Consider the following 26,914-nt stretch of genomic DNA (forward strand, 5'->3'; position numbering starts at 1 on the left):
CTGACGGTGCTAACATTTTGAAGCATTGATACGAGGCGGACAAGGAGGAGAATGTATGTAGGTTAGGTTAGGTACAGTCCAGCTGTGATTGCAGGCATGTACAGCAGCGTACAGCGGGCATTCCGGCATTCTGGCATTCCGTCCAGTCTGGTCGGTCTGTTGCAACACTGTCCCTGCAGGTGCTGCACTGTTGTTATTGCATTGCCCCTCACCCACCTGCACGTATTATTCCTTCAACCTGCCCCGCCTCCCTGTTAGCGACACCTCTGCACTTAGGTAGGTTAGGGAGTCTAGTAGTAGGACATCGTATTACTACGCCCGGCGCTATACTCAAAACGCCGACACCTGCACCTATGACGGCTCCTTACATAATAGCTGCATGTCGAACTCTGCATTTTTCTTCCTTTCCGCGCTTCTTCTTCGGCTCTGGTCCTCTGGACCCTAGATCCGTCTGGGAGCCAGGGGTCTCGACGAGAGAATCCCAGTCACATGACCTGGCGTACTCTACCCGAAGTCCATAACGCGCTTTCGTCGCGTCTTCGCTTGTCCCCCACTCCTTGACACACATCCTACCCCCAATTCACGAGTGCGGGGATATTGTAGGGGCAACTCAACCGCTGCTGAGTTTCCTTGTGATTGATTATTGAACCAAACCTCTCCCACAAAATTACATGCATTGATTGATGCCAATATGCCAGCCGACGAGGAGAGCGTCAACCCGCTCTACCTGAGCTGGGTTAAAGAGTGGCTGGATAAAGCACGGGAGCACAACTCCAAGGGTGTTCTGACATATAAGAATGCCTACAACTCCTTGAAGGCGTGCCCTATGACTTTCACTCACCCTTGCCAGCTCCAGGCGCTCAAGGGGTTCGGCCCCAAGCTCTGTGACAGACTTACCCAGAAGCTGCAAGAGCACTGCGAGGCCAACGGCCTACCCATGCCACAGAAGAAGCGCCGCGCTCCGGGCATGGGTCAGTTGAACGGCGTTGGCGACGATGATGGCGAAGATGATGACGCCGCCGAAGCCAGGCCGGCCAAGAAACCCAGAAAGACCAAGCCATATGTGCCGAAGCTACGGTCTGGTGCCTATGCCCTTATCATGGGACTGACCAAGTCGATTTCCCCGAATGGAATGACCAAGTCCGAGCTCATCGAAGAGGCACAACCGTATTGTGACTCTTCCTTCTCGGCTCCTTCAGACCCTACGAGCTTCTATACCGCTTGGAATTCCATGAAGACCCTGCTGGACAAGGACCTGGTTCACGAGCGTAGAGGACCAACCAAACGCTATACCCTGACTGACGACGGCAGAGAAGTCGCCGCACGAATCTACCAAACGGAGAACCCAGAGGCAACAGCACTTCCCAGAAACCTAGAGCCAGCTCCAAGGGTAGGCTACTTTGAAAGGAATAGATCACCATCCGTGGAGATTGAAGCTGGGCCAGCAGCACCCCAGCAAGAATCGGCTTATGCAGACTTGGTACCGACCGCGGGCGGTTCCTCGTCAAATAGTTCAGCGTTTCCCAATTTCCGGCCCATCTGCTTACGCCCTGGTTCATTCACCGTCCAGCTGGTCCTGGACGTGCGAGAGATCCGGGCAAAGACCGATCGAGACTACATGCAACAAGAACTGGCTAAGAAAGGCGTACTACCGATTGTCCGCTCGCTTGAGCTGGGCGATGCCCTGTGGGTAGCCAAGTGCCACGACGCCAACTTCCTCGCTAGGACTGGGGCTGAGGGTGACGAGGTGGTTCTTGACTGGATCGTCGAGCGCAAGCGCCTTGACGATCTGATTGGCAGTATCAAAGACGGGCGATTCCACGAGCAGAAGTTCCGGCTCAAGCGCTCCGGTCTCAAACGTGTTGTCTACATTGTCGAGGAGATGAACATCGATCCGCTGAACAAGGACAAGTACGAAGAGGCCGTCCAGTCGGCCATTGCATCGACCCAGGTGGTCAACGGCTTTATCGTCAAGAAGACCCAGAAGATGGATGACACAATTCAGTACCTGACCCGCATGACGCTACTCCTCAAGAAGCAATACGAATCGCGCCCACTCTACGTTATCCCCACGGGCATCCTGACCACACAGAACTACCTACCACTTCTGGAGCATCTGCGCGAGAAAGAACCCGGCATGGACCACCACATCAGTTATCCGGCCTTCGCATCTCTGGTCTCCAAGTCAGACACGATGACCCTGCGCGACGTGTACCTCAAAATGCTCATGTGCACCCGCGGCGTCACGGGCGAAAAGGCCATCGAGATTCAGAAGCGGTGGAAGACGCCTCATGATTTCGTCAAGGCCTTTGAGAGTTGCGGCGGCACGGGAGACGTCGGCAAAAAACGAAAACATCAGTTGGTCGCTGGAGAGATGAGCAAGCTGTATGGCAGGAAGAAGATTGCAGGTGCCTTGAGCCAGAAGATTGCCGATGTTTGGGGGGATCCTTGAGGCATACCGGCTGATTCAGTAATAGCCTAGTAGTGTTGCATGGAGGGATACTATGTGTACTTAGGCACGGCTTGGAAGTGGAAGATGCAACCATTATACTCGAAAGCTCCACGGCATCATGTATATTATAACGAAGCGCATGGACTTATTTGTAACTGAGTCTCAGGCTCGAAAGATGGCCCTATGGACTATTAATCCATTAGATTTTGGTTCCTGTATTCTTGAAATTCACATTGACTGCATCCGTCAAGTACTATACATAGCACCAATAGACTGAGCCGGATAACGAGTATATGAACTTAGTGTTCCGCGACTGGCAACGATGGGCTGGCTGGCTGGCAGTGTAATAAATAACCTTGCGTGCAATGGAATAGCTGAATTACTCCTTATTCCGTGTTCGTTGCTATTCGAGTATTCCGTCGCCATCAACACCTATCCCGTAAGCAGTCACGCCGTTGCCCATATATAATTGACCACGGCCAACTATTCCATCGCCAGCTATGCGATATACATTGCTGGAAATTATTACCCCATTGGTACATGGATTATCCATTTATCCCATTGCTAAGCCATCTATCTCCCTAATAATTATCTCATCAAAAGCCACACGTTTTGTTGCCACCGGTTATCCCAGATCGCCAATTATCCCATTGATACTAGATACCCCGTTACTCGAAACCGAGTCCTGGTTGTTATAGATTATACGAATGGCGAATTTTGGGGGTTACTCTACGTCCAATGGAAGGCGTTGCATAAGAAAACAAGTCTATTTTTCGTAGTAGTTTCACTCTATAGATCCACCACCAACTGACCCATCAACCTCTGAAAAAATGGTGGTATCTCGAGGGACGTGTGGGAGTTACAGTACGTCGTAATCTTCGTCAGTCATACGGCCTCATGCCGTTCCCCGTGCCCCGTTCAAACAATGGATCCCAAACTCCCACCTTATGCATCTACGTGATGCAGATCTCGTCGGAGTCGCATAACACTGTTTATTCCGCAAAAGCCATGCGTGTAGGAGCTACGCACAGAACCCCGCGTTATTCATAAAGTCTCGCCGATAAGCCAACGGCAGGCACGAGTCCAGACGTCGCAGCTTCTCGACCCGGTGTGAATATCTACGTTTAGCACATCTTATACTCGCACTCGCCCTTGGCGTTGCGCACGTTATCAGGGGGTATCGAGCTGGTACTGGATCTTAATATCCAGGTCGCGGCGGTTCTTATCGTTGGGTCGGACCTCGAGGTTGCACTGGACCTCCTCGCCCTGCTGGAGGGTCAAGACGTCCCTGAAGTAGAAAACGGTTTGCTTCCAGTGTGTGTACTTGGTGTGAGGACCTGTCGAGAATCGAATCGGCACATGGCAGGCTGTGAAGTCGATATCGAACCAAGCCACAAGGGCATGGACAAAGTCGTCCCGACGAGCGGTCAGCTTGAAGGGGATGGAGAAGGCAAGGTCCTCGACGGTGCACTTGTACAGATCCAGGGTCAAGATCGATGTAGGATCAGTCACGGCCGCCTTGACCTCGACTGTGTCAACGAGGGGCTCCGATAGAGCGGTGTGCTTCAGGGGTGTGTAGTCGAAGCCGTAGACGTTGTCCCAGACTATAGCGGAAGGTTAGCTTAGACCCAAGTCGGCGCGATTCCTCAGCACAAAGACTTACATCCTATCTTCTCGTCTTTGTAATCACCGTCTTCGATACCACACATGAAGATGGTGGCCTTGTCGGGGAAGATCAGGCCATCCTTGTTCAGGTACCTGTCACGAGCGTAGAGGACGGTGTCGAGCATGGACTCGTACAACAAGAAGTAGCCCATCCACTCGGAGATGATGATGTCCACCTTGGGGAAAGGCAGCTCAATCTCCTCCATCTTGCCCTGGATAAGGGTGATCTTGTCAGACAAGCCGTTCTTCTCGACAATCTCCCTGGCCTTGAAGATGATCGTGGACATATCGACACCGATGACATGCTTTGCGCCGGCCTTAGCGGCGAACATGGACAGAATGGCGGTACCGCAGCCAACATCCAGGACGACCTTGTCCTTGAAGAGATGCTTGTTCTGGACGATCGCATTCATATACGACTTTGTGCGGACTTCGTCTTTCTGTGGCAGGGGAACATCGTCTGTTAGCTGGGCTGCAAGTCGCAAAGGGCAAGGGAGTCGCAAGTACATACCAACATCTCCTCGTGGATTCCTGCAGGAAAAACCACTGCGGTTAGCACCAGATCGAGAAGAAAGCATCATTCCGTGCCGGAGACCGGGGCTTACCATGGTGGTTGTAGCTATTTTGCACCAAAAGTCAGTGATCGTATTCCCTCTGGAAGCGCAGTACTTGGGATGGACCGCGAGGAGGGGCAATGGGGAGTCCAAGGACGTGAACTTACCTGTTGAAGTAGTGCTGCTCGGAATGGGCCATGCCCTTGAGCGCAAGCTCGGCAGCGGCGACGTCCTCTGGGGCAGACATTTTGAAATGGTCTTTTTGCAAGAGGAAAATGGGGGTGAGAAGGACGAAAAGACAAGGCAGAGATGTCTGTTTGGCGCGCGCAGCTTTACTATGCGGTCGTCAGGCACAATTTTTCTTGGAGGGCACCTGAGCCAGGGTCTAGTTCGAGTTTCCGCTTGGCAGTAACAAGTCTGCCTGCCTGCAAAACTGAGGACCCCCTCCAGTACCCAGGCCACCTATTTTTGCCTACACCGCCTGCCCCGCCGGAGCATCGGCCGAACAATCCTCCAATTTTCACAGGATGACCGTCGTCCACTGGTCAAAGGCATGACTCGAATGTCTCAATCAGTTAATCGAAATGAGATCGGGTGCATGGTATTCAATCTAGATTATTACTGCATGTAGCTAGCAGTGGAGTAAGCGCAAAGAAAAGCCGATTGTCAGTTGCAGGATAAACATACATGTAGAGTGACAAGTGGTGGCGACAGCATCAATCCAATTGGCTGGCAATGGAATATATGGGCAAGGGCATAACTGCTTACGGGATAGCTATTAATGGTAACGGAATACTGGAATAGCAACGGATGCGGAATAATCACCAGCAACGTATACCGCATAGCTGGCAATGGTAACCGACAGGTGTATGGAAATAATAATTCTAAGATGTATAAGCCACTCGGAGTTGAAATGTAGATAGCAAAGCTGCGAAGAGTTGCTACTACAATACCAACATTTGTATTCCTAAAAGCCGGAATGAATTAACAGCCGACCTCGTAAGTCATTGGATACATACTAGGCCTGCCCTATCAGAGGTGTACCAGTAATTGATTGCAGTGGAATTTTGGTTTTCATTAATTGCATTTGTCTATATTTCATGTTGGCTCCAGTGAACCTGATCGTAAAACTTCAAAGGGATATTATAACGACCGAGACTCCTCATGAACCCGTGGTTGATCCATTGTAGACCAAGCATTTCCCAGCCAGGCGCTTTTTGGGACGCAGCTGACAAAATCTCCTTCATAAGACGACTGCCTCAGAACTTCAACTTCGCGTTGCTCGTAATGTCCTCTTGGGCGTCCCTGACTAAGAAGCTGCACTCTCATGTTAGTCATTGCGAATTACAACAAGAGACTGGCTGGTCAAGACTTACCGATACCATACAATGGCGGGGAAGATAGTTCCGAGATGCCACAGGCTGTGTGCATCGATCGCGCCCCATAACGGAGGGAAGTCCAGTAGCTCCAAACTCATAACCATCATGAGCCAGGCCACGGAGAGACCAGGCAGTATCGTCCAAAGCTGGCGGATTTCCCTGTACTGCCGATAGCTCCAGTACGTCAATATCGAGTTCTGTGTCAGGCCGACTATAACGTTGGCAGTCATGTTGTAGCCATAGTCCCACCTCCACATCTTAAGATAGAGAACGTGACATGCGTACAGACTGCAGCAGAGTATAGTCCAGAGCCTCAGCAGGCTCCGTCTGCGTGGGGATGGCCGTTCGACGCGGAACACCAACATGGGTGTGTAGTACATGCCGTACAGAACATCGGCCCCGGCTGCGAGATAGTCCATCTGCTCGGTCGCGGCGAAGTCGCGAATGTGGAAGATGGTGCTAAAGACCCAGGCCGCCATGCCGAAGTAGGCGAACATTTCATAGTAGGGCCGGAGGTGGTAGCTGGCGGGGATCTGGGCCCTCAGCTTGGCGAGGCCGTTCTGGTGCGCAAGGAAGTTGCCCACGCTGAACAGCACGCTGAAGGGCTCCTGCATGCCCAGCACGCGGACGAAGGGCCATTTACCGTGGAACTGGGTGACCTTTTCACCGCGGGAGACTCGCTTCGCCGTGACGATGTGTTGGCAGGTATGGTCGCATTCTTGCGGGCAAGTCCACAAGAGCAGGCGGCGATGGAGAGCTAGAATCGCAACCGGTCAGCTTCGCGGGACAGGATCGGATGCCTCGGGTTCGGCAAGGCTTTGGTGGCACTGCAGGCTTACGAATGGGGGTCGGCTTCTCGGAGTCGCAGTTCTCTCTCTTGCAGATCTAAATGGAAAGGAGGCCAGGTCAGCTCTGGTCCATCTCGGGACGTTATGTGGCATGCGCAAGCACAGAGCGGGTTTTGGTTTGTACGTACCTTGACGCATTCTCGAAACTCGGGCAGTTGATCGCCGGTGGAAGCTTGGGCAGTGTTCAGCAGCAGACAGAGCACGAGGAGTGCCGCTATAAGGCGGGGGATCCTCGCGTGTAATCGTGCCAACATGATGTACGCATTGGCAATGCTGGGCGACGGGGACTCTGGAGCTGGCGCTGGCGCTGGCGATGGCGATGAGTTGATCTTTTATGAAGGAGAGAGAAAGGAAAAAAGGAGATGACGGGATTGGTCATCTGCATGTAAATAATCATGCCAGGTATGTAGTAGCAAATCCAGATCCATCCAATCCATGCAGGGCTGGCTGGCGACATGTACCGTTCCCGGGTGCTGGAGCAGGGACCGTGGACCTTGCTGCTTGCCTTGGACCTTGGACCTGGGACCTTCAGGTTGCGTTTAGGTAAGATCACCGGCTGGTTACAGCGACTTAGTGCTTGTTGCTGGTGGTTTGTGGATGCTGAACAAAGCTTCTTCTCATGTTAGCGATGAAACAGGCCCTGCTGATTGGCTTGGCCTGTCAGGGAAAGCCGGAAAGCCCGTGCTCCACCACCAGCCGAACCAGCAACTCGTCATCGCCCATTGCCATTTGATTGATTGATTGCCATCGGGTTAGCATCTTTCTTATTCAGGTGCCGTCGCGCCAAATGCAGGTGACCGCGCTTTTCCCCAGACCCCTTCCGCCGCGTCTTCTACCGTAATCAAAGGAAAATACGGCCTTGGCACCTCTAGGCTCTAGGTAAATTCTCCAACGCCCCTAGCCTAGCACATGCGGCTGGCCGCCCGCCGTGATGCGGAAGAGGCAGATTGGACCGAACCTTGAAGGAGGGGCTTCTTCGGTACATGCAAATGTTCAACTCAAGCTAAGGGGGCGGCCAGTGCTTAGGAGGTTCATGCATGCCGCGTTTGTATGCAAAAAGGGGTTGTGGTTTGTTTTGTTTCGTTCAGTAGGTAAGTATTCAGTTTGGCGAATGTCTGCTCGGTGCAGCAGTGCAGGCAGGTACGATGTCAACATGCGAGCTCTGCAGACATAACTTGCAATCGTCTGATTTAGGAAGTAGGTACATCAGTAACATCCTTGGATCTGTGGATGACGCATCGAACCGAGACAGCATGGCGAAATGGAATGAAACACCCATGTCTCTGCAGACGGAGTTCTTAGCTAACCCGGGCCGGGCTACGGGCTTCCATCTTCCGCCTCCCTGCATCGACGACCTCGAGAGCCTCATTCTAACGACGCAAAGTCGAACCAGACATGCACTTCCAGTCGTGAAGTTATCTTACCCCTCACTTGGCCTACGTACACAGCCGTAGGTTCCGCTGAAGGATCTCGATTATGTAGGCATATAAAGTATGTAGACAGGCAAGCAGTAATCGTAATGTCAGGACCCGAAATCCAGCACTAGTATTACTACTTACTCATGATTCCTGTCCGTCCGAACTCTCTCTCATCCGAACCATGAAATCCTGCATGTGGCCTCTCTGCCTGTTGGCGGCGGCGGCAGCAGCAGCAGCAGCAGCAGCGACAAAAGCAACAATGGATGCTGCCGCGAGCCGTCCCGTTGTCGCCCCCTGTCTCCCGTAACACGTACGGGCTCGACTCTGCTGGTCGACGGGAAGCCGTGGAAGGCCGTGGGCCCCAACGTGTACTGGCTGGGCCTGGACGAGAACGTCGTGCCGCCCGAGGGCGAGCCGTACGACCCCGCCACCAAGTCGAGCTACCCGACAAAGGGCCGCATCACCGACGTGCTGGCGACGGTGAAGGCGCTGGGCGGGACCATGATCCGCTCGCACACTCTGGGCATCAGCCTCGGCAACCCGCTCAGCGTGATGCCGGCGCCGGGCGTGCTGAACGAGGCCGCGTTCGCTTCCATCGACTGGGCCGTGTATCAGGCTGGCCAGTACGGCATCCGTCTCATGGTGCCTTTGATTGACAACTTTGTAAGAGCTGCGAATGCTGACCTCGTTCTTTTCCCCCATCTCCTAGTACACGGATTGTGTATCGGATCTGGAAGATGAAGGTTTACTGACGCCAAAGACAGGACTACTACCACGGCGGCAAATACACCTTTCTCCGCTGGGCCGGCCTGAACCTGACGCAGAGCGCGGACGCCAACAACCCCGCGATCCAGCAGTTCTACACCAACGCCACCATCGTCGCGGCCTTCAAGGACTACATCGCCCAAGTCGCGACGCACCGGAACCCCTACACGGGCCGGACGTACGCCGACGACCCGGCCATCTTCGCGTACGAGACGGGCAACGAGCTGCTCGGCCCCGTCTGGGGCGACATGGACTGCCCCGCGGACTGGGTCGCGGACATCGCCCGGTTCGTCAGGGCACTGGCGCCGCAGAAACTCCTCGTCGACGGGACGTACGGCGTCAACCAGACACACCTGGACATCGAGGAGGTGGATATCGTCTCGAACCATTACTACCCCGTCGACACGGCCAAGCTGCAGGCCGATCTTGACCTCGTGGAGGGCGCCCGCAAGGCTTACTTCGCGGGGGAATATAGCTGGGTTGGGCCGGATGATGCCGGTACGAACAACATGACAGCCTTCTTTGACATCATCGAGAAGAGTACTGTCGCGGTCGGTGATGCTTTCTGGAGCCTGTTCGGGCGCAACCTACCGGACTGCGACGTAAGTCATGATCATAGTCTCCAGCTTCTAGCTTCTATCAGATCGGTGTAGGGATGCAAAAGGGTATTACAACTAATGCAAACAATACAGAGCTTTGTCGACCACTCGGACGGCTTCACCTTGCAATACAACAATCCTGCGAACTCCGAATATACCAACAGCCGTATTCAGCTAATCCGGAAGCATTTCGTTGCTATGAGTCAGGGGACAGAGATTCCTTCCAACGAAGATCTACCCGCCGTGCCTTGTCCTGCACCTGCCCTTTGATGGCAGTAAATATGTAGTGAATGATGATACATCAACCCAAGCCCTCTTGGCAACATACATTCGGCTTTCTGCCGTAGCAGTTACTGATACGTCAATCATCCAGCACCCGCTTCTCTACCCATACTTCCTCGTCTCCATCCACAGGGTCACCATAAGACAGATGCAAGCAACCGTCTGCCTCGATCCACCACCCGGAATCACCTTCTTCGGGGCAAAAAGGGCCCGGCCGTTATATGGAGGAATCTCGCGTCGCCGGGCGAGTCCGTGTCGGTGGCCTTGCCGTCCTCCTCGGAGTAGTCCACCGTTCCGTCAAATTCTAGCAGGGCATTGCAATTCGCGCCGACGACGCTTCGATACATGCCCACAGTAGTCGTATCTGCTTCGTCGGCATAACGACTCTCACCCTCGCCCTTGCTACGCAGTACACTGTAGACGCACTCCTCGGCAGACGAGTCAGAATCGGCGGAGTCATCGGTGCTCTCATCTAATCCAGCCAACTTCGCGTCGAGCGCTTCGACTACGCCCTTTGTATAGGCTGCTTTCCTCTTCTCGAGATACTCTGCGTGGGGTCCTTGTTGTTCATTGTGATCGGCCTCCATATGTGTGCGTTTGGGGGCTGGGAGGGAGCCGTCAACAAGCTCGCCGCTGTCACGTTTCCGCGTCTGAAGGGTGGTCATGGTGCAGGTACTTTGATAACAATCGATGCAACTATGCAGTATGAACTTGCTGAAAATAAATCTTTGTCGATTTGTTGATGTTGAGATTGGGACAAACCCACGAGTTTTATGCGCCATAGTGGCGGCAACGACATCATAGGCCCCGGGGATTGACATCATCCCTGTACGCAGGTGCCCCCAGACGAGGATCTACACGACATGCCATGCCTTACTTACCCTGCGCCCGTCGTTTGATAGTGGTAGTAACTAACAAAGCATACGATATCGAAACCAACACCCCCGTAAACAATAAATCTTTGACCTTTTCGGCTTTTACCTTCTACAGCTTTCCTGTATAAACTCGTACGTAACCAGTCGCGATGCTTCAATCTTCCAGCTCCTGCTGCTCTACCCACACTTCCGTATCGTCGTCGACGTAGACTCCAGCACGCAGGCGCAAGCAAGCGTCTTGGCCAATCGACCACCCGCCCTCGCCGCTCTCAGTACCCTCCGGACCGGTCTTGATCTGCCTGAAGAACGGAACGCCCTCTTCAGTTTCGTCTTGGTAATGTGCCGCATCTTCGAAGCTCCTAAGGGCTTTGTAGTTTGCACCAACGACGTTCCGGTACACGCCCAAAATCTCCGGATCCGCATCGTCGTTGGAGTGCCAGCGGACCTGCTCGCCTTCGCTGCGTAGCACAATGTACACCGAATCAGTAGGTAGACCGCCGCCAGTCTCATCGGTTTCCGCCAAGGCCGAGTCGAGAGCTTCGACGACGTCAACTATAGCCTTCGGGTAGACAGCATGCGGCTCTCCCCTCTTCTCAAAGTACTCGGCATGGGGTCCCTGCTTGAACTGTCGTTGTCCATGGGCGGCTTCTGTATGGTAACGCTTGGGCGCTGGAACACACGCGTCGGCAAGGTCGTGGTTGTCACGTTTCCTGGTGTCGGTGTTGGCCATGGCTTCGGCTCATCGGTAGACACAGTCTAAAATGCAATGTGATTAATACAGTAAGATAGGGATCGTTGTACTCGATCGGCATTATCGAGACGAGCCAATATATATGTTATGGTGGCTGCAACGACATCATAGGCTGCCAGGATTGAGACCACCCCTGTCAAGGCAATGAAGCATTGACATGCCGGCTCCGAACATGATCTGCACTCACTGTTTGATGACATCAATCATGAATATAGGGGGAAGGGTTCGATACGGTGATGCACATGCAATAGAGCGTGATTAGAGTTGGGTCAGGTTGTGGATGCGTATCTCGTGGCACAAGGTTTGCATTAATATCAAACTATCTAGGTGCATTTGAGCTCTACCGATGCTGGCATCAACATGCGAAGTGCAGCGAAATCAACGGACAGACACAATCATGGATGTGCTCCAGCTTCCAGGCCCATACTGGACGTGTGTCCCAAGTGAAATTAAACCTGTGTTTGTCTGCCGTTAGCAAGAAGATCCCGACGTCGATGTTCAGTGAGAACGGATAATGCAAGACCACACAAGGTGTTACGGCAGAACGTAAGATCAGAAACCAAGTTTTATAAGCACCGCTCATCCCCACCTCACCACCAGACACCGTGTCGTCCATCCCGGCACCGGGAAGCGTGGCAGCATATGACGATCCCGCACGCCTCCAAAACTCGGCCAGGACGGAGCAACACAGGCCATAGATGGCTCGGCTGAGAGGGTTTCGAGGCCCCGGGGACGGCCTAATACGGCTCTTCCTAAGCTAAGAATGGTTATAGTTGACAAGCCCAAAAGGCATAGTCGGAAAGGTCATCATGCGAGAGTGGTGGCGGTACGAGATGATGAAGAAGAAGAAGAAATGCGGGAGCTTACCGTCGTCGGTTAGGACCTGAAATGAATGCCGGAACGTCCTGGAGTGTGGTGTACTATCTGTTGAGCTGCATGTCAATCAATCTTGCCTCGATCAGAAGCAATGCCTCTTTTTCTTCAGCTACTTGAAGTGAGGATTGTGCTGTTGAGAACACAGGCAGGTAGACAGACAGATGCGTGCTGGAAGGACTTTGACGTAGAAAAATCCTGGCTGCTAATTTTGTAGCACGGGTGGGTCTCGTCGGCCTTGCATTACGCCGGTCCGCCCGCAGCTGAGAGCGATGGATCCATTGATGGATGGCTCCACCAGTGCCACTACCACTGGCACTGGATTTCTGGCCCAGAGTGCGTGCAGTGAGTGACCTGCCTACCATGATACCATGATAGGGGACAAATGTGCGGCAAACCGAGGCATGTCGGGCATTGGAAGTCTTTTAATTCCCATGTTTACCCAAGTTGTTAGACAACCTGCATAATGCTCGGGCACATAAAAATACTGTGCCTAATAGGACATGCAGTACAAGTAATGTTGTCACTTTGGAAGTTCTTGTTGGTCATTGAGGGATGACAGTTGCTTATTCTCCATCTCTAACTACGTATCTGATTACCACGCTCCAACGCCAGAATCCAACGGACGAAATGTGTCCTGATGCGCTTTATGTGTTCATTCTGATGGTGTGAGAGATGAAACGAACCAAGGAAACTGCCGAGAAAGCCCAAGTAAATCGCTAAAAAACTAAAGATATTTTTATACACAAAGCTCCTAACTGTGTAGTGGTTTCTCCAGGTTATTGCTTTCTCCAAATCATTTCATCGCTCGTCATCAATGTCGTAATACATGGCCCCGAAAATCTCTTAGATTTGCGGCTGAAAAGAATTGTAGTCGTTGGCCCAGTCCATCGAGTGCCCAAAGTCAATATTAAAGTCTTGGGACGACGGCTGGCTGAAGCCGGCAGCGGCGCTCGGGGTGGTGAGGAAGAGGCTGGCGTCAAAATCATTCGCCTTGCCCATCTCGGTGGGAGGAAAGAGCAGGAAGTCATTGCCAAAATCGCCAGAGGGGAACTCATCAAAGCCCTCGTCGACGTCGGCCATCGACAATGGAGTATAGAGCATGGTGTTACCGTGTCCAACAGGCGAGATGTGAGCTACCGGAGCGGGCAACGACTCGTCGGCGAACGTGGTAGTGAGCATCTTGTTGCAGTCGTAGACAGAATGTGTTGGGGTAGGCAGTTGCACGTGAGCACCGTAGATGTCCTCGAACTGGCCAGTGACGTCGGGGCTCAGCTCGTTGTAGCTTGTGAATTGCCCGGCGTCGGTTGAAGGTGTGCCGTTCTCGATGGGAGAGTAGTCCAGATTAATTTCCGCGTCGAATGGGACGGAGCTGAGGACCGGGTCAAACATGCCCGAGTCGTCAAAAGCCGCATTGAATTCCTCCGAAGAAGCGTAGTTGGACATGTCCATGTCCATATCCATGTCCGGGTAGTTGATCAAAGGCTCCTCAGGTGGTGTCATCATCGAGGTTCCCTCGCTGCTGGGTGTGGGAATGCCTTGGATCATGGGGGTTGGGTTTGCGGAGCTGCTGCCCTTCTCGGAGCCACCCTTCTTGTTGGTCTTTGTGCGGACATAGGTCCAACCGTGCGCCTTCTCCATGTGCTGCTTGCAGTTGGACTCCCGCTTGGACTTGTACGGGCAGGGCTTGAACAGGCATTCGTACATGGGTGGCGCAGTGGAGTGCTTGTCGTTGATATGGCGGTCCATTTCCTTTTCGGTAGGCCAACCATACTCATGGTACTTGCACGTGGGGTGTGGGCACTTCCAAGGACGAGAGTGTGTCTTCTCGTGCTTGGTCAAGTCACAAGGCCGCTTGAACTCCTTGTTGCAACCAGGCTCCTTGCATTTCTTAGGTGCGTACTCCGACGGGTCGGCGTTCTTCTTACGGCGAGCCATAGAGCGCATGATTTCCTCTTCGTCTTCAAGCTGCTCGCTCATGGAACGCTTGAACCGAATAGGAGCCTTGGGGTCTTCGTCGAGATCCTCGACGGGCTGACCAGTGGCAATGGAGATGGCCTTCCCGTTTTTCTTCACGCGTACCAGCTCGGCAGGCCGGCCGGTGGATGAGATTCCGCCCATAAGCTTCACCTCATCAGTGCTGGTCAAGTTAGCCTCAAGGTTCATTGTGTACGGGAATTGGGTTGCATACGGTTCGACATCCATGTCGTCGAGTTCCTCACCAGCGTCCTGACGCTCACGGGCAGACTGCATTTGTTGCGCGTGCCGGCGAATCTGTTCGACTAGGTCAATAAAGTAACCGTTGTTGTACGGTCGGTCGTGAGGTCGGGTCTGCTCGCGGTCGCTGAGGTATTCGACGGTGGCTTGGATGCATCGAATCGAAGTAAGGCAGAAGTCGAGGTACAGTTCGGCAGTTTTGGCCCTCTCCTTCAAACACAACGCCCGATAAGTATTTCCCCAAACGCCAGTATCCTTTAGGAGTTGACTCACCGGTGCCATAAAGATAAGGGTCTTCTCTAGGTCTCTCAAGCAGACAATCTGGTTCTCCTGAATCCTTCTAGGACAATCGAGAATAATGGACTCAAACTCTTTCAAAGAAGGCTTGGCCAACAATGGTTTCAATGTATGCTCATGAATGCGGTTCACAGCACGCTGACTGAGGCGGGGCATCTTCTCCGATTTGATGGAGGTTGCAGACCGTGTAATGGCGGAGGCGGTCGCAGACGGCTTTGTGTCCTTGGCTCTTGACTGCTTTGAGGCCACCGACGTTCCGAGACCACTGTCAGACTCGTGGTGCCGTGACGAACGGCGGACACGAGGGCGCAAGACGCGCCTCTCGGTCCCGTGCTCGGTCTCCATGGTTCCGGGCTCCTGGGATGATGGCTCTGCGACAGTGTGGTCAAGAAACCCCTTGGGAACAGGCAGACTATCGTCCGGGAAAGAGCGGCGGGATGCTGAGGATTCAGGCTTCAGACTAAGTGTGTCCTCGATGTGTCCCAGAGTCATCATCACACGTCGACGATGAGAGTCGATAACATCATCCAAGCTCGTCTGAGAACGACGAGGAAGTGACGGTACCTTGAAGGTGGAGGCCGGGGGAGAAGATGGGGGAGTGGTAGGAGAGTGAAAGGTAGCACCCTTCCTGAGGGCAAGATTGGTCTTAAGTCTCAGGCCATTGCTGCCATCAGTGTCTGAACGAGTCACCGGAGCAGTCCTTCGGGGGTTAGAGAAGGACGACATGTTGATCTCGGTGAGGTCAATTCAAGGACAGTGGGGTAGTTTATAGATAAGTCGAAAGACGAGTGGGATATAATAGCCCGTGGAGACTGTGTTAAAGACGGAATGGTCAGCACCCTTATGCAGTAGGACGCGCCCGGCGTGTGTGAGTCACAACTTGATGGCCTGAGGACTCCAAAGATGATATCACAGTTGCCCAGTAGGGGGTAATTGGTCAATCCGTGGACTCCGGCGGGCCAAGAAGTATAGGACAGGGCTGGCGGAGGAACTGGGAACAGAAGGGGATATATAATAGTCCTTACTTTCCAAGGGACGCCAGCGAGGCAGGTCGAATTGGGCAACGAGCTCGAGTATTGCAGCGTTGGATTCGACAGTCCGGATCTCGCAAGCCAGATATGCCCCTCGAAGCAAACGTGGGAAGATCCAGGTGAATCAGAAACTCAAATGGCTCCGCGTGATCTCACGAGAGCATGCCGCCAATGAGCAGAACAGCAAATATCTCGGTATACCAGGAGCAGGTCGTTTGCTCTCAAAGATATAGACTCAGTTGGGTTGAGTCTGGAAAGGGGAACGAGGGTAGATAGACAGACAACGGCAGATGACGGGGCTGAGTAGCTTTAACGACTGGAGGTTGGTATGGCTTACTTTGCCCTCTCCAGGTGATGAGCAGCTAGAAAGCAGGAAATGTGGCAGCCTTGAGAGCCTCGGGGTCGACGATAGACGCAATGGAGGAGGTTCTGAGGACACAAGTGAGATACGGGAGTGTCGTGGGAGAGGAACAGGTTGGAGGTAGGATGGGAACGATGGGAATGATGAATTGAGGTGCTCCTTCAACCGTCGTTGGGATTGCTCGAGTTGCTGCCTAGAATTGTACCTTTGTACCGACAGGGGTCCGGACATGCAGACGGCGCTAGTCGACGGCGAAGCTGGGCTGTGAGCTTCCTCTAGGACTTTTTTCTGGTTGATTGACCCCCGGAGGTGGTGCAGACTAACAGTGTGGAGAGAGAGAGTCCTGGGCTGGCTGCTCTTGATCCCACCTCCGACCATTCTTACTACTAGAACCAACAGCCCTGCTGCGATTGTTGCGATCGCGTCCAGGACTGCAATACCCTCAGTTCCTGCTAAACAGCTGCTAGCAGCGCCAAAGGGGTCATCTCCACCCCGTGCTCCTAGTAGTTAGTACATGTTAGTAGTAGTATGTGCTGCTGCAGGCACAGCCTTAACAGAAAACATTGGCCCAATGCCAATGTCGTAAGCGAGAGCGAGCTGGAGAGGAAACATCCCATAATTCAATGATACATACATGTATGTACCCATCAGTTCAATCTAATCCAGTCCAATCCAATCCACCCAAAAGTTCCCATTTTCCCAACTGAACCTGCTCGCTCTCTCCCTCGGACTTTACGGACGCTGGCCCGGGCCCGGACCATCACGCTTTTTGTTTCATTCCCCTACGGTGGTGTTGCTTATCTCTCCATCTGTGTGTATGTGCGTCGTTTCTCGCACGACGTTCGGCACGATGATGCGTCCCCCAGGTTTCCTTTCGCATTAGTTCCAGGGACCTACCACCCTTCCAAACTGGACTCAAACGCTCCAGCCATTGCATCAATCAATTGGGGGGAGAGGGCGATTCGCGGCCGACGCGTCAAGAGACGAGCGACGGACGGACGGGACGTCACTACAGGGATGCTTACCAATATCCTTTGCATTGGGTCGGTCCTGCTGGTGCTGGTGCTGGTGCTGCTGCTGCCCTTGTCCACTTTTGATTCAGTTTGGAGTGGTGGCGCGCCAAGCTTTTGGTGTGCTGGGTACAGGGTGCGAGATAGCTCAGTCATGGGCAATTAATCTGCCCGCCCGTTTCCACTTGTATGAGTCTTTGACCGAAGCCGAGGGCGTTTGACCACTGACTTGAATACTATACTTGTTGCCGACTCGCCGAGGGGGGCGGAATGTCTCCGACCCCAGGGACAGAGTGTACGTGTGTGTAGCCATGAGAAATAGCAAATGCTGGCGAGCAATAAGAACACAAGCGACCAGCACACTCGTGTTACTTGCTTACTTTTCTGGTCAAAACAAAAAAGTCTAAGCCGAAATGAATGTGTTGGAATCCCTCCGAAACAATTCCTCCGGCTGGCGAAGCGCAATCGGGCTGTTGGCCTCAGCCACCCCCATCACATCGCTGGCCAAAGAGGTGATTACTGTGTCCAATGGCGAATGCGCATGGTGGCTAGGGGCTCTTGGTGCTGCACCCGTCGTCTACCAGTGCCTCACAGATACCGGTGGTCCTTAATATGTGCTAACGGCTTAGCCTACCTGTGAGGTCAGCTTGGACTGAGGCCACTGAACGAATTGCTTCCGTGCCTCAGGATCTGCAGCATGACTGTCTATGCATTACCCTTCTCTACGTAATGAAGTTTCTTGGGCCCAGTTCGTATTGTCATCTGTTTCCTATCTGGCCAGTCCAATCCGGAGCAAGAGCTTTGGCCATTGTATCACGGTGCCGATCTGTCCTCCACAATTAGGGCTATGAGAATGAGAGGGAGGTTGCTCTGTCCAAGCCGTCTGCCAACGAGGGCAATCGGTTGTGACCCAAATAGATTTTTCCAATGGATTTTGACTTTGGAAAAGTGTCTCGGGGTGACTACCTGTATGCAAGAAGAGACTTGTCGCTTGTGTCGTCTGTTACGCAATGTCTGGCTGGCCTTGCTCTCCATTTTCATCTCCATACCTACCAGAAGCTTAGATCTCCCCGGTCGTGGTGACGAACAGATCGTAAACACGAATCGTGTTCCCCCTCTCTCGGGACACGTAACATCACGCGCATACACGACAGCTACTACCTAATTACGAATTTCCATCTCAGAATATGCGATAATGATTTGGTTCAGCCCTATCGATCCCCCTTCCATTAAGCTTTCGAGGCCCCAATCCGACCAATGAGCCGTGGAAGAATGCAGGAGCCTTAACGCCGGAGCCACACATCGTGAACAACCGAAGCCGGGAGTGAGACATGGCGGCGTGTCAGACCGAGTTCGCACCCAATCGTAAAACAGGTGCCTGGGAAAAGCTTGGGGACTGTTACGAAGCATTCCATACTTGCCTAGGTACTTTGCATAAGTTGTATATGCGATGTGTATTCAGGTGTCCTCGGCCAATCATTTGCGATTCCGCATCATACCTGGTTTCTGACCGAAAGGGATTCGGGAGCAATTCGCCAGTGTAATTTGTTTGCCGCAGCAAACACCATCCGAGCTCCTCGCTGGTTACTATTTATCTCTCACCCCCTTGCCTTTAAGACCGAGGCAGCTTCGGGTGACAGGCAAGCATCTTTCGATGCCACGCCACTCTCTCATTGGGTCCCGCGGCTGGCAAGGAATGGGCCAGCCAACGATGCAGCTCCATCCAAGCAAGCACCACCTGGCGCTATATGTACATATTGACCAGACCGACCAATCCTCTCAACAAGCAGTAGGACTGATCATCTCGTCATCAACGGCTAACAACGAACCAGCACTCGCCGTTTTGTTGGTTTGTTGGCCATTCCCGTACACAGCCGTAGCCCCTTTTCGAGTATGTACACTTACTGATTCACAGAAAATAACAACCCACTCTTCTCAGACTCCGTCAAACTGGTGTAGCCGGCAGACGGGAGCCTATCCGGTCTCGACCCGAGACTTACGGGTATATCTGCACTGGCATTATTCTTCTTTCGCCTCTGCTGACCAATTCGAAGCGATCTCCAGTGAAGGTGACATATTGTTTGATGCTGGAGACCTCATCCTCTTCGGCATTCGCCCGCTCTAGCTGTCGACCCAGGGTCTGTCAAGCATGCCCTTCTCTCCCAAGCCATGTCGTCCACATTGCTTCCGCCCCCACTGGAGTCATTATGAACCCTAAAGATTACCAAACTTATCAGTTGTTGCGAGAGTGCCGTTGTCGTCTGTATCAGCTCGACCACCGACAGAAGCACAACTACGCTCGCGTACAGCGACCATGCATGCTTCTGTTCGATGAAAATATATAGGAACGACCACCGTCATATGAAACCAGCTCGCTGGCGTTCATTTCTTGTCGCTAAGCGAAGTAGCAATATTGAATCCCTAACATGCTAACCTTTTCCTCTGGAGTCTTGCTGGGCCTTGAAGAGGGCCTTCTGCCACCACTGAAAAGACAATGCAGTGATCATGCCACCGATCATGCATAGACCTACCTCTCTCTCTCTCTCTCCCGCAAGGGTTCTCTACGCTTCGAGTGTTCCCGTCCGTCTGGGTAGGTAGGTATATGACTGTCTCGCTATAAGCATTCACAACACGAGAACGGTTACATACGACCACAGCTCTCAGACAACTTGGGATCCCGTCTGCTCTCCCCTAAATAAGCTGAGAAGCGCCGTATTAGTACTAGAGTCGGTGACGATCTGGGAATCCCCGGTGTTGTATGTTTTTGCGACTTTTTTGTCGATTGTCTTGCCCGGCTTTCTGTATCGAGTGATTGTGTGCTAATTACAACAATCTTACCGGTCCGGCGGATGGCTGATTGAGCAACGACCAATCCAGCAACCTTATCATAAAAGCACACGGAGGCCTCACGGCTTATGATAATGAATAGCCTCAAAAGAAGAAGGATGGAGCAAGTATGATGTTGTGAACATCTTCTTGCCTTTGGCCAATGGAAATGTATGTGCTGGACGTAGAAAGAACTGGTACTGGGTATAGTCATTTACAACGAACCCCTTGAGAGCCGAACGCAGTTTGTTCTTTGCTAAATGGGTCAGCACTCACATGGATCTAGTCAACTCACATACAATAACGCGTATAGTAGGCTTCTGACAAGGCACTAGGGGTGGATATAGGAGACTGTTAAAGAAATGCTCAGCTTATTTTCTAAGCTATGTGTTTATATGCTACAATTAGGCGTTTTCTACGCAGCCCATGCGGTGATCAATCTTGATATGAAGAGATGTTTTCACCAATCTTGTCTCCAAGGGTTGACAAGTTTTGGCCCTGGGAGTTCGATCACAATAGAAAAGAAAGACTCAAAAAATCAACGCCCGGCCCTATTCCCATACACATGGCGCAAAAGCCATCTAACAATTGCTTCTCTCCGAATCGACGCAAGCTAAATCATATGCGTCGAAGGCCGCAAGGGCCGATTCAACGCCGTTCCAACTCAGTCCGCCATACCCAACGTCAAGAAAGCCTTGGACTAAAGTTCCACTGTTGGCTTCTGAAGATTGGGCCTTCGAGCGCGACACATTGGTTTGGGAGTGGAACCTCTCTAGTAGTTCAACTCGCCGCCGCCGCCAGCTGCTACGTGATCGAGGTCTTCGTAGCTCTTAAGGCTGCGACCTTGAACAGCTTCACGGGGGCCGACAGCTGCACCACCGGCCGCACCGTCTCCCCACCTGCCGGCACCACCTCGACCACGGCCAGCTCCTTGGCCATCTTGGCCCCAGCGGCCTGGTTGTTGACGCCTGTCATACGGGCCGCTTCGGTTGTTGAAACGGTTACCACCGGGACCGCCACCTCTACGGATAGGTCCTGCGCCGCGGTCGTCACCCCCGGCATTCCAACCAGGAGCCTGCATGGGGTGACCACCCGTGAACAACGGAGGCATGCCCGGCAGACCAGGGAAACCAGGGAAGGGTGGCATCACATTGTTCATGGAGAAGTTCTGCAGGTTGAACCCACGTGGGGTACCTTGCTGAGTCTGACCGTTGGAAGGCGGGAAGTGGCCATTAGAGTTGGCGTCTGTCCGAGAGGGGGCAATGTGTGCTGGGTCAAGCACATATGCATTGATGAGGTCGAACTGCTTATGTTAGTTGGACACTTTGATAAGTAGGTAGCTGGTAAGGGACTCACCTCATGTTTGATCTGATCCAGCCAGTCAGCGTGGCGTTTCTCGACGTGTTTCTTCCAGAAGTGCTCTTCTTTGAACAGCTTGGTACACTCTGGGACTTTGCATCTCCACTTGTGCTCATCCTCTTGCTTGACGAACTTCAACAATTCCTCAGCCAGAGCATCTTCTGTGGACTTGCCGCCAAGCTTGCGAATATCTACCGACTCAGGTTCGAGTATCTGCATGATCTTGTCCTCAAAAGTCTTCACCCACTTGTAGGCGCGCTCTAGTTGTTGCTCTGACTTGGATGCGCGAGGCTTGCGGTCAGGCTCAGGAGCCTCACCTTCTTCCTCATCTTTGATCTCGCGCTTCTTGGACGGGAACGGCTCACCGTTAACCGTCGCTCTAGCCACATTCTTGGCAGCCGAAGAAAGTGTGCTGCGGGGGCGGCGGAGGTGGCCGCCGGGGCATTTCCTAGTCAACTCATGGATGGAATCACTCTCGAACACACAGAAGAAACAGAAGTTGAAGACTCGTCGGAGATACTCGATCATCAGGTCGAGCTGCTTCTTCTTCATCAGGAGATCCTCATCATCGATCTCGTCATCGACAGCGCCCTCGTCCTCATCGTCTTCCATTTCCCCTTCCTCGCCTTCATCCATGTCCAGATCGAGGTTGCGTTCCTTTTGACCTTCCTTGACGGAGACACAGGGCCGGCAGGTTGGAGGCGGCCGGCATTCTTGAGATCCTCGGTGCGCTCCTCGATTTTAAGTGTCGCGTTAAAAATCGGAACCGAAATCTTCCTCAAACTTGTTCACCAACCGCTTGACGAGGTTTAGATCTTTCTCAATCCTCTCCGGTGCTGAGAAGAGATCCCACAAAGCCTTCTTGCGAGGATTGCTAGGTGGGTTGTGAACTCCGACATGACAAACAAAATCACCACGCACTTCGTCCTTTACAGTCTTCCCGTTGACAGCTTCTAGCGCCTTGTCGGCTGTTGAGACAGGCGGCGCAGGAGATCTTACTTCCACATCGCCGTCTTCGTCTTTGGGATCGCTGCGCTCCACAGGGGCAGCCGCATCAGACGCAGGGTGGAGCATGACCCAACCCATTCTGTGATATCGCTTACTGGGGTTGGGGTCACTCAAGGAGAGCCACTTGAAGCCCCCTTCTTCTTCGCCAAGATTCTCTCGGCAGAAAGTCTCCAAATTTTGACGACTAACGTGAGGAGCAATTGTCTTGATGAGAAGGGTTGGTTGGTAAAGGTTCTCGTCGCGAATATCGTTTCCATTGGCGGGAGCCAAGTCACCGACACCAAGAACCTCATTAGATGCTGTGGCCTCGCCTTCCTCCTTTTCGACCAGACCGCCTACGCCATTGGTCTCACTCTTTGGCAAGCCTTCCAGGGAGAAATCGTCAAAAGTACCAGACTCTATGTCTTGCTCCCATTGACTGTAAGCTCCACGGCGGAACTCATTAATCTGCGCCCGAAATGCGTCTCGAACTTCGGGAACGTAACGTTCCCTGAACCACTGCTCCTTCTTATGCTCAGACACGAAGGTTCTAGCCATCTTTGCCTGCAGGTCTTCTCGGTAGGAGTCATACGCCGCTTGGATTCTAGCCTTCTCCTTGTCGCGATCTTCTTGGGTCTCGCGTCCACGGGGACGCTCAGAGTCTCGGCGGCGACCAGTGCGGGCGCGCTCCTTCTCCTCCTTAATCTTCTCGTTTGCTCTCCACCATTCTCCAAAATAAGAGAAGCCGACCTGGAAAGGAAGCTTAGAAGGGTCTGTAAGAGGGTTGACCGTCGGTGCCGGAGGCTCAGCGCTAGTTTGGCCCGGAACATAACGGTCAATGTTGGCGGGTGGCGAGGTAACGCGCCGGGGGCGTTCATCGCGGTCGCGGGGGGCGACATAGTCGTCCCGGCCTCGAGGGCGGGGTTCGTAGCGGTCTACAGGCATAGGCGAACGAGATCGCCCACGACGATTACGATCGTAGCCTAGGTAGGTAAATTAGCCACGTACTGGAGAAATGCGGTGTGAAAAGGAAAGGGAGGGGAGTGGCAGCAGCCAATTGACCACAATCGAGCGGCCATGGAGGAAAGGATTTCATGTTACGCACCAGGTGAGCGACCGCGAAAGAAGCTGTCGCCGCCACGTTCTGGTTTTCGGTCATCACGACTGTCCCAGTCGCGAACCGGCGACCGTCCTGGAACATCGCGCTCGCGGTCTCGGTAGGTGTTGTAGGAGTCCATTGCGCTGCGCTTGATGCTTCAGCAGCTTCTACGGCACGTCGCGTTTCGTTCCTTGGGAGTTCTCTTGTATGTCTTGTTCGTAGGCTAGGTAGCTTCGCGATTCGCTGGGCGATCGGAATGGTTTGCTCATCAAGTGAAGCGACGGGATTGTCGGGACAAAGGAGCTTGATGCCTGCTGTTTGGCAAAGCGATTGCTGTTAGAGAAATCATCCTGAGCAAAGTTTGAGGGTGACAAGAGAAGAAATAATGATAAGAAGGGCAAATATGGGCATTTTCTAAGATGTAAAACGAAGATGGGATCGGCTGATGGGAAGCCAAATAAAAGGATGAGAGGGCTCAAAAACGCAAGCTATGCGATAGGCAATCGATCTCATGTATAGCCAGAGAAGTAGAAGGGAAGTAGAGCAACTGTGCAGAGGAAGGCTTTTGTTTCTGGGGGGGGAGCGTCATGGTGATTGATTGAGAGGTTGATTGATTGATTGATGATGATGAAGAGAGAGGTCCAGAAGCCGGGGAGAGCATTCAATAGCAGATAGGCACGCTACAACGGAAAACGACGTGACCTGGTAATGGAATGACTTGAGAAGGGTGGTTTGACGGGAAAGGATAGACGAACTGTAATGGTAACGGAGTCGAATACGATAGCACTCCTAGATGGGCGCGAGGTCCCAAGAGTACGGAGGTTATCGGTCCCTTTTAGCTGAACATCGACAAGAGGCGACGATGTCTTTGCTGAGAGAACAAAGGGTGGAGGCTGACGCGACTGGCCCGACGGCTTCTGGAGGATCGACGTTGGTCCGCTTACCTAAGTAATTGTGGAGGCTGGGTAGTTGGGTAGCTGACTGGCTGGCTGGCTGGCAGCTGTGTCACCTGCGCGCACGCCGTTGCCAGCGGTCGGCTCGGCACTCGCGGAAATCAATCGATCCTGTCTTTGGTACTTCCGTGTACGGAGTACAGAAGGTAACGAAAAGAAGAAAAGAAACGTAACTTCCCGAAGGAGGAGCTGGTAGCGTACCTCGGTTCAAAATTCAATTGTCATCAATGTCGGTTTTTGAATTGGCGATTGAAATTTGTTGGTCGTCTATCGATTAACTTCCACCGTCACCCTTGCCGGACCCTGACAGAAGCGTAAATCTTTAGCTACCTATTGATGGAAATAGCAGATGGAGACCCTGCTTGCCTGCCTACCTTGCCTCTATCACAATGGCTCCACGAGAGGTAAAACACGGGTTCCCAGTGAGCATCGTGGATAGTCGAACAGAACCCATTCTTGCAACAACTGTTTAGGTGTATCCATTATGATATATATGCTGCCAGTTGATGCACCATACATATTGGGAGGTATCTACATAATGTTACCAAGGGATGCCTGGTACTTTGCTGCTCATCGGTACTCCTTGGACACCATCTATTCGGCACTTGGCACACCTGTGAAACACTTCCAATGATGCATCAATGTATAAAGCTCCCATGCCTCGCTGGTTCTGCGGTAGCAAAATCTCAATGTGATGGGAAATTGGACATGCGTGCGCACGCAGCCTCTCAGGCTCTGCTTGATATTCGTTGACACATACCCCATCGCCGTAGTTACAGTATGCTGGCCAATATCGTTATAAGCCCGATGTCCGCATGGCGATATCTCCTTTATTGATTGGATTTAAAGCCCGATGTCCGCATTGGACATTGATCCATAGACAGCTCCGCTCGACTGCAGGTACCGCGGCTCTAGCCAGGACCCAAGTTACCCAACTGAGCTAGCTATACGTCATCCATAACTGACAGCTCCAGATTCCAGAAGCTCCCCTCGTATGACTAGCTGCCCATCCCGCACTCTACTGCCGGGCTCGACGATACTTAAAGTAACAGCAGCACGCCAGCAATCCAGTCCATTGTCCATAGCCACTATCCAACTTGTACAGGCCAACCAATTGCAGATATCTCCGCCCAGTCTAAGAATCGCCCGCAGCCATGACTACCTACATCCCCCAGATCACGATACCGCAACAGGTCTTCGCCAATGCAGCAGCCTCGGTCCTGCTGCCCATCGCCTTGGGCACTGGCGTAGGCTTCAGCACTCGTCGTAAGCAATGAACTCATTCTTCAGCTCCCACCAAGCCAATTGAGCCACAGCGCACTCGCGCGCTCCTTTAGCTTGTGTGCAGTATACTCAACGCAGTCCTATCCCCTGACCGTATACCCGTAACAGCCAGCAAAACCCAAGACACCTACCGCCTGATGAAGCAGCCCCCGCTGCGCCCCCGCCCCAGGTCTTCGGCCCCGCGTGGACGACGCTGTACGGCCTGATGGGCTACGCGGCGCACCGGGCCATCACGGCCGGCCTGAATCCCCTGACGTCGAGCGTCGAGGGCGTCCGCGACGCCAAGCACGCCGCCACTCTCTACACGGTCCAGCTCGGCCTCAACCTGGCCTGGATGCCGCTCTTCTTCGGCATGCGCAAGCCCGTCGCCGCCCTCGTCGACATCGTCGCCCTGCTCGGCCTCAACTCCTACCTGACCTACCAGTTCTTCCAGATGGACACCGTCGCCGGCTGGTGCTTCGTGCCCTACGTCGCTTGGCTGTCCTTTGCCACGTACCTGAACACGGGTGTGGGCTACATGAACAACTGGAGGATTACGGATGAGGATCTGCTGAAGAAGCGTAATGAGTAAATTGGACTTGTGTGTTGGTCCTCGGGGCCTACAAAGAAACGCGCTGTACTATTGCCCCTTTTAACTCGAGAGGCAGGACAAGAGTTTCCACCAATGATTTTCTAGCCCAACATGAAAATTTTAATCAAAGCCAAAGCGATTTATTCTAATACTCTATTTGACCTATATTGGGGATATCGTGCATAATGCTATAAAATACGCCATGTACGCCTAATTTGTCTATGCTGCGTCCAACGCCACGAACGCCAACAGTCATCACACATCATCGAGCGACGTCTCGTGGATCCAGTCCCTGCTGTACCCCGGTCATTTCATAATCGAAAGGATCGTCCTGTCACCCCTTAACCTTGAAATAAAGACCTGGAAATCCCTCGGTCCCTAGAGAAGCACTTGCCAGGCCTAGAGCATATATCTACTGGCTGTTTTGCAGTGAGGAGCCCTTCTCCTACATATGTTGT

The 26,914-nt window shown here is 52.9% G+C and overlaps 9 protein-coding genes across 9 annotated transcripts; 3 read left to right on the top strand and 6 right to left on the bottom strand.

The window, feature by feature from the left end:
- Positions 1–691: 691 nt before the first annotated feature.
- On the top strand, positions 692–2,452 carry PG997_004572 (uncharacterized protein; the record flags this gene model as incomplete). Its single annotated transcript, XM_066808887.1, has 1 exon — positions 692–2,452. One exon carries the CDS (start codon positions 692–694, stop codon positions 2,450–2,452), a length of 1,761 nt encoding a protein of 586 aa, XP_066672505.1.
- A 1,170-nt stretch (positions 2,453–3,622) lies between these two features.
- Positions 3,623–4,918, bottom strand: PG997_004573 (ribosomal protein l11 methyltransferase (PrmA) domain-containing protein; the record flags this gene model as incomplete). Its single annotated transcript, XM_066808888.1, has 5 exons — positions 3,623–4,056; positions 4,116–4,584; positions 4,629–4,648; positions 4,723–4,736; positions 4,839–4,918. The coding sequence occupies 5 exons, from the start codon at positions 4,916–4,918 to the stop codon at positions 3,623–3,625; spliced, it is 1,017 nt and encodes a 338-aa protein (XP_066672506.1).
- Positions 4,919–5,930: 1,012 nt separating this feature from the next.
- PG997_004574 (PER1 protein) lies at positions 5,931–7,152 on the bottom strand (the record flags this gene model as incomplete). Its single annotated transcript, XM_066808889.1, has 4 exons — positions 5,931–5,988; positions 6,048–6,807; positions 6,890–6,935; positions 7,027–7,152. The coding sequence occupies 4 exons, from the start codon at positions 7,150–7,152 to the stop codon at positions 5,931–5,933; spliced, it is 990 nt and encodes a 329-aa protein (XP_066672507.1).
- A 1,440-nt stretch (positions 7,153–8,592) lies between these two features.
- PG997_004575 (glycoside hydrolase) lies at positions 8,593–9,950 on the top strand (the record flags this gene model as incomplete). The annotated part of the gene is made up of 3 exons (XM_066808890.1): positions 8,593–8,979; positions 9,081–9,683; positions 9,774–9,950. Coding segments are annotated over 3 exons (1,167 nt in total), but the record flags the coding sequence as incomplete, so codon positions are not given.
- A 197-nt stretch (positions 9,951–10,147) lies between these two features.
- On the bottom strand, positions 10,148–10,627 carry PG997_004576 (uncharacterized protein; the record flags this gene model as incomplete). The annotated part of the gene is made up of 1 exon (XM_066808891.1): positions 10,148–10,627. One exon carries the CDS (start codon positions 10,625–10,627, stop codon positions 10,148–10,150), a length of 480 nt encoding a protein of 159 aa, XP_066672509.1.
- Positions 10,628–10,991: 364 nt separating this feature from the next.
- Positions 10,992–11,567, bottom strand: PG997_004577 (uncharacterized protein; the record flags this gene model as incomplete). The annotated part of the gene is made up of 1 exon (XM_066808892.1): positions 10,992–11,567. One exon carries the CDS (start codon positions 11,565–11,567, stop codon positions 10,992–10,994), a length of 576 nt encoding a protein of 191 aa, XP_066672510.1.
- A 1,740-nt stretch (positions 11,568–13,307) lies between these two features.
- PG997_004578 (Zinc finger transcription factor ace1) lies at positions 13,308–15,701 on the bottom strand (the record flags this gene model as incomplete). Its single annotated transcript, XM_066808893.1, has 1 exon — positions 13,308–15,701. One exon carries the CDS (start codon positions 15,699–15,701, stop codon positions 13,308–13,310), a length of 2,394 nt encoding a protein of 797 aa, XP_066672511.1.
- A 5,274-nt stretch (positions 15,702–20,975) lies between these two features.
- Positions 20,976–23,787, bottom strand: PG997_004579 (uncharacterized protein; the record flags this gene model as incomplete). The annotated part of the gene is made up of 4 exons (XM_066808894.1): positions 20,976–21,506; positions 21,560–22,296; positions 22,330–23,532; positions 23,655–23,787. The coding sequence occupies 4 exons, from the start codon at positions 23,785–23,787 to the stop codon at positions 20,976–20,978; spliced, it is 2,604 nt and encodes an 867-aa protein (XP_066672512.1).
- Positions 23,788–25,755: 1,968 nt separating this feature from the next.
- On the top strand, positions 25,756–26,456 carry PG997_004580 (TspO/MBR-related protein; the record flags this gene model as incomplete). Its single annotated transcript, XM_066808895.1, has 2 exons — positions 25,756–25,867; positions 26,032–26,456. The coding sequence occupies 2 exons, from the start codon at positions 25,756–25,758 to the stop codon at positions 26,454–26,456; spliced, it is 537 nt and encodes a 178-aa protein (XP_066672513.1).
- Between the last annotated feature and the right edge of the window lie 458 nt (positions 26,457–26,914).

The sequence above is a fragment of the Apiospora hydei genome (genome assembly GCF_038363865.1).
Source record: "Apiospora hydei strain CBS 114990 chromosome Unknown utg000004l_segment0_segment0, whole genome shotgun sequence".
Classification (NCBI taxonomy): domain Eukaryota; kingdom Fungi; phylum Ascomycota; class Sordariomycetes; order Amphisphaeriales; family Apiosporaceae; genus Apiospora; species Apiospora hydei.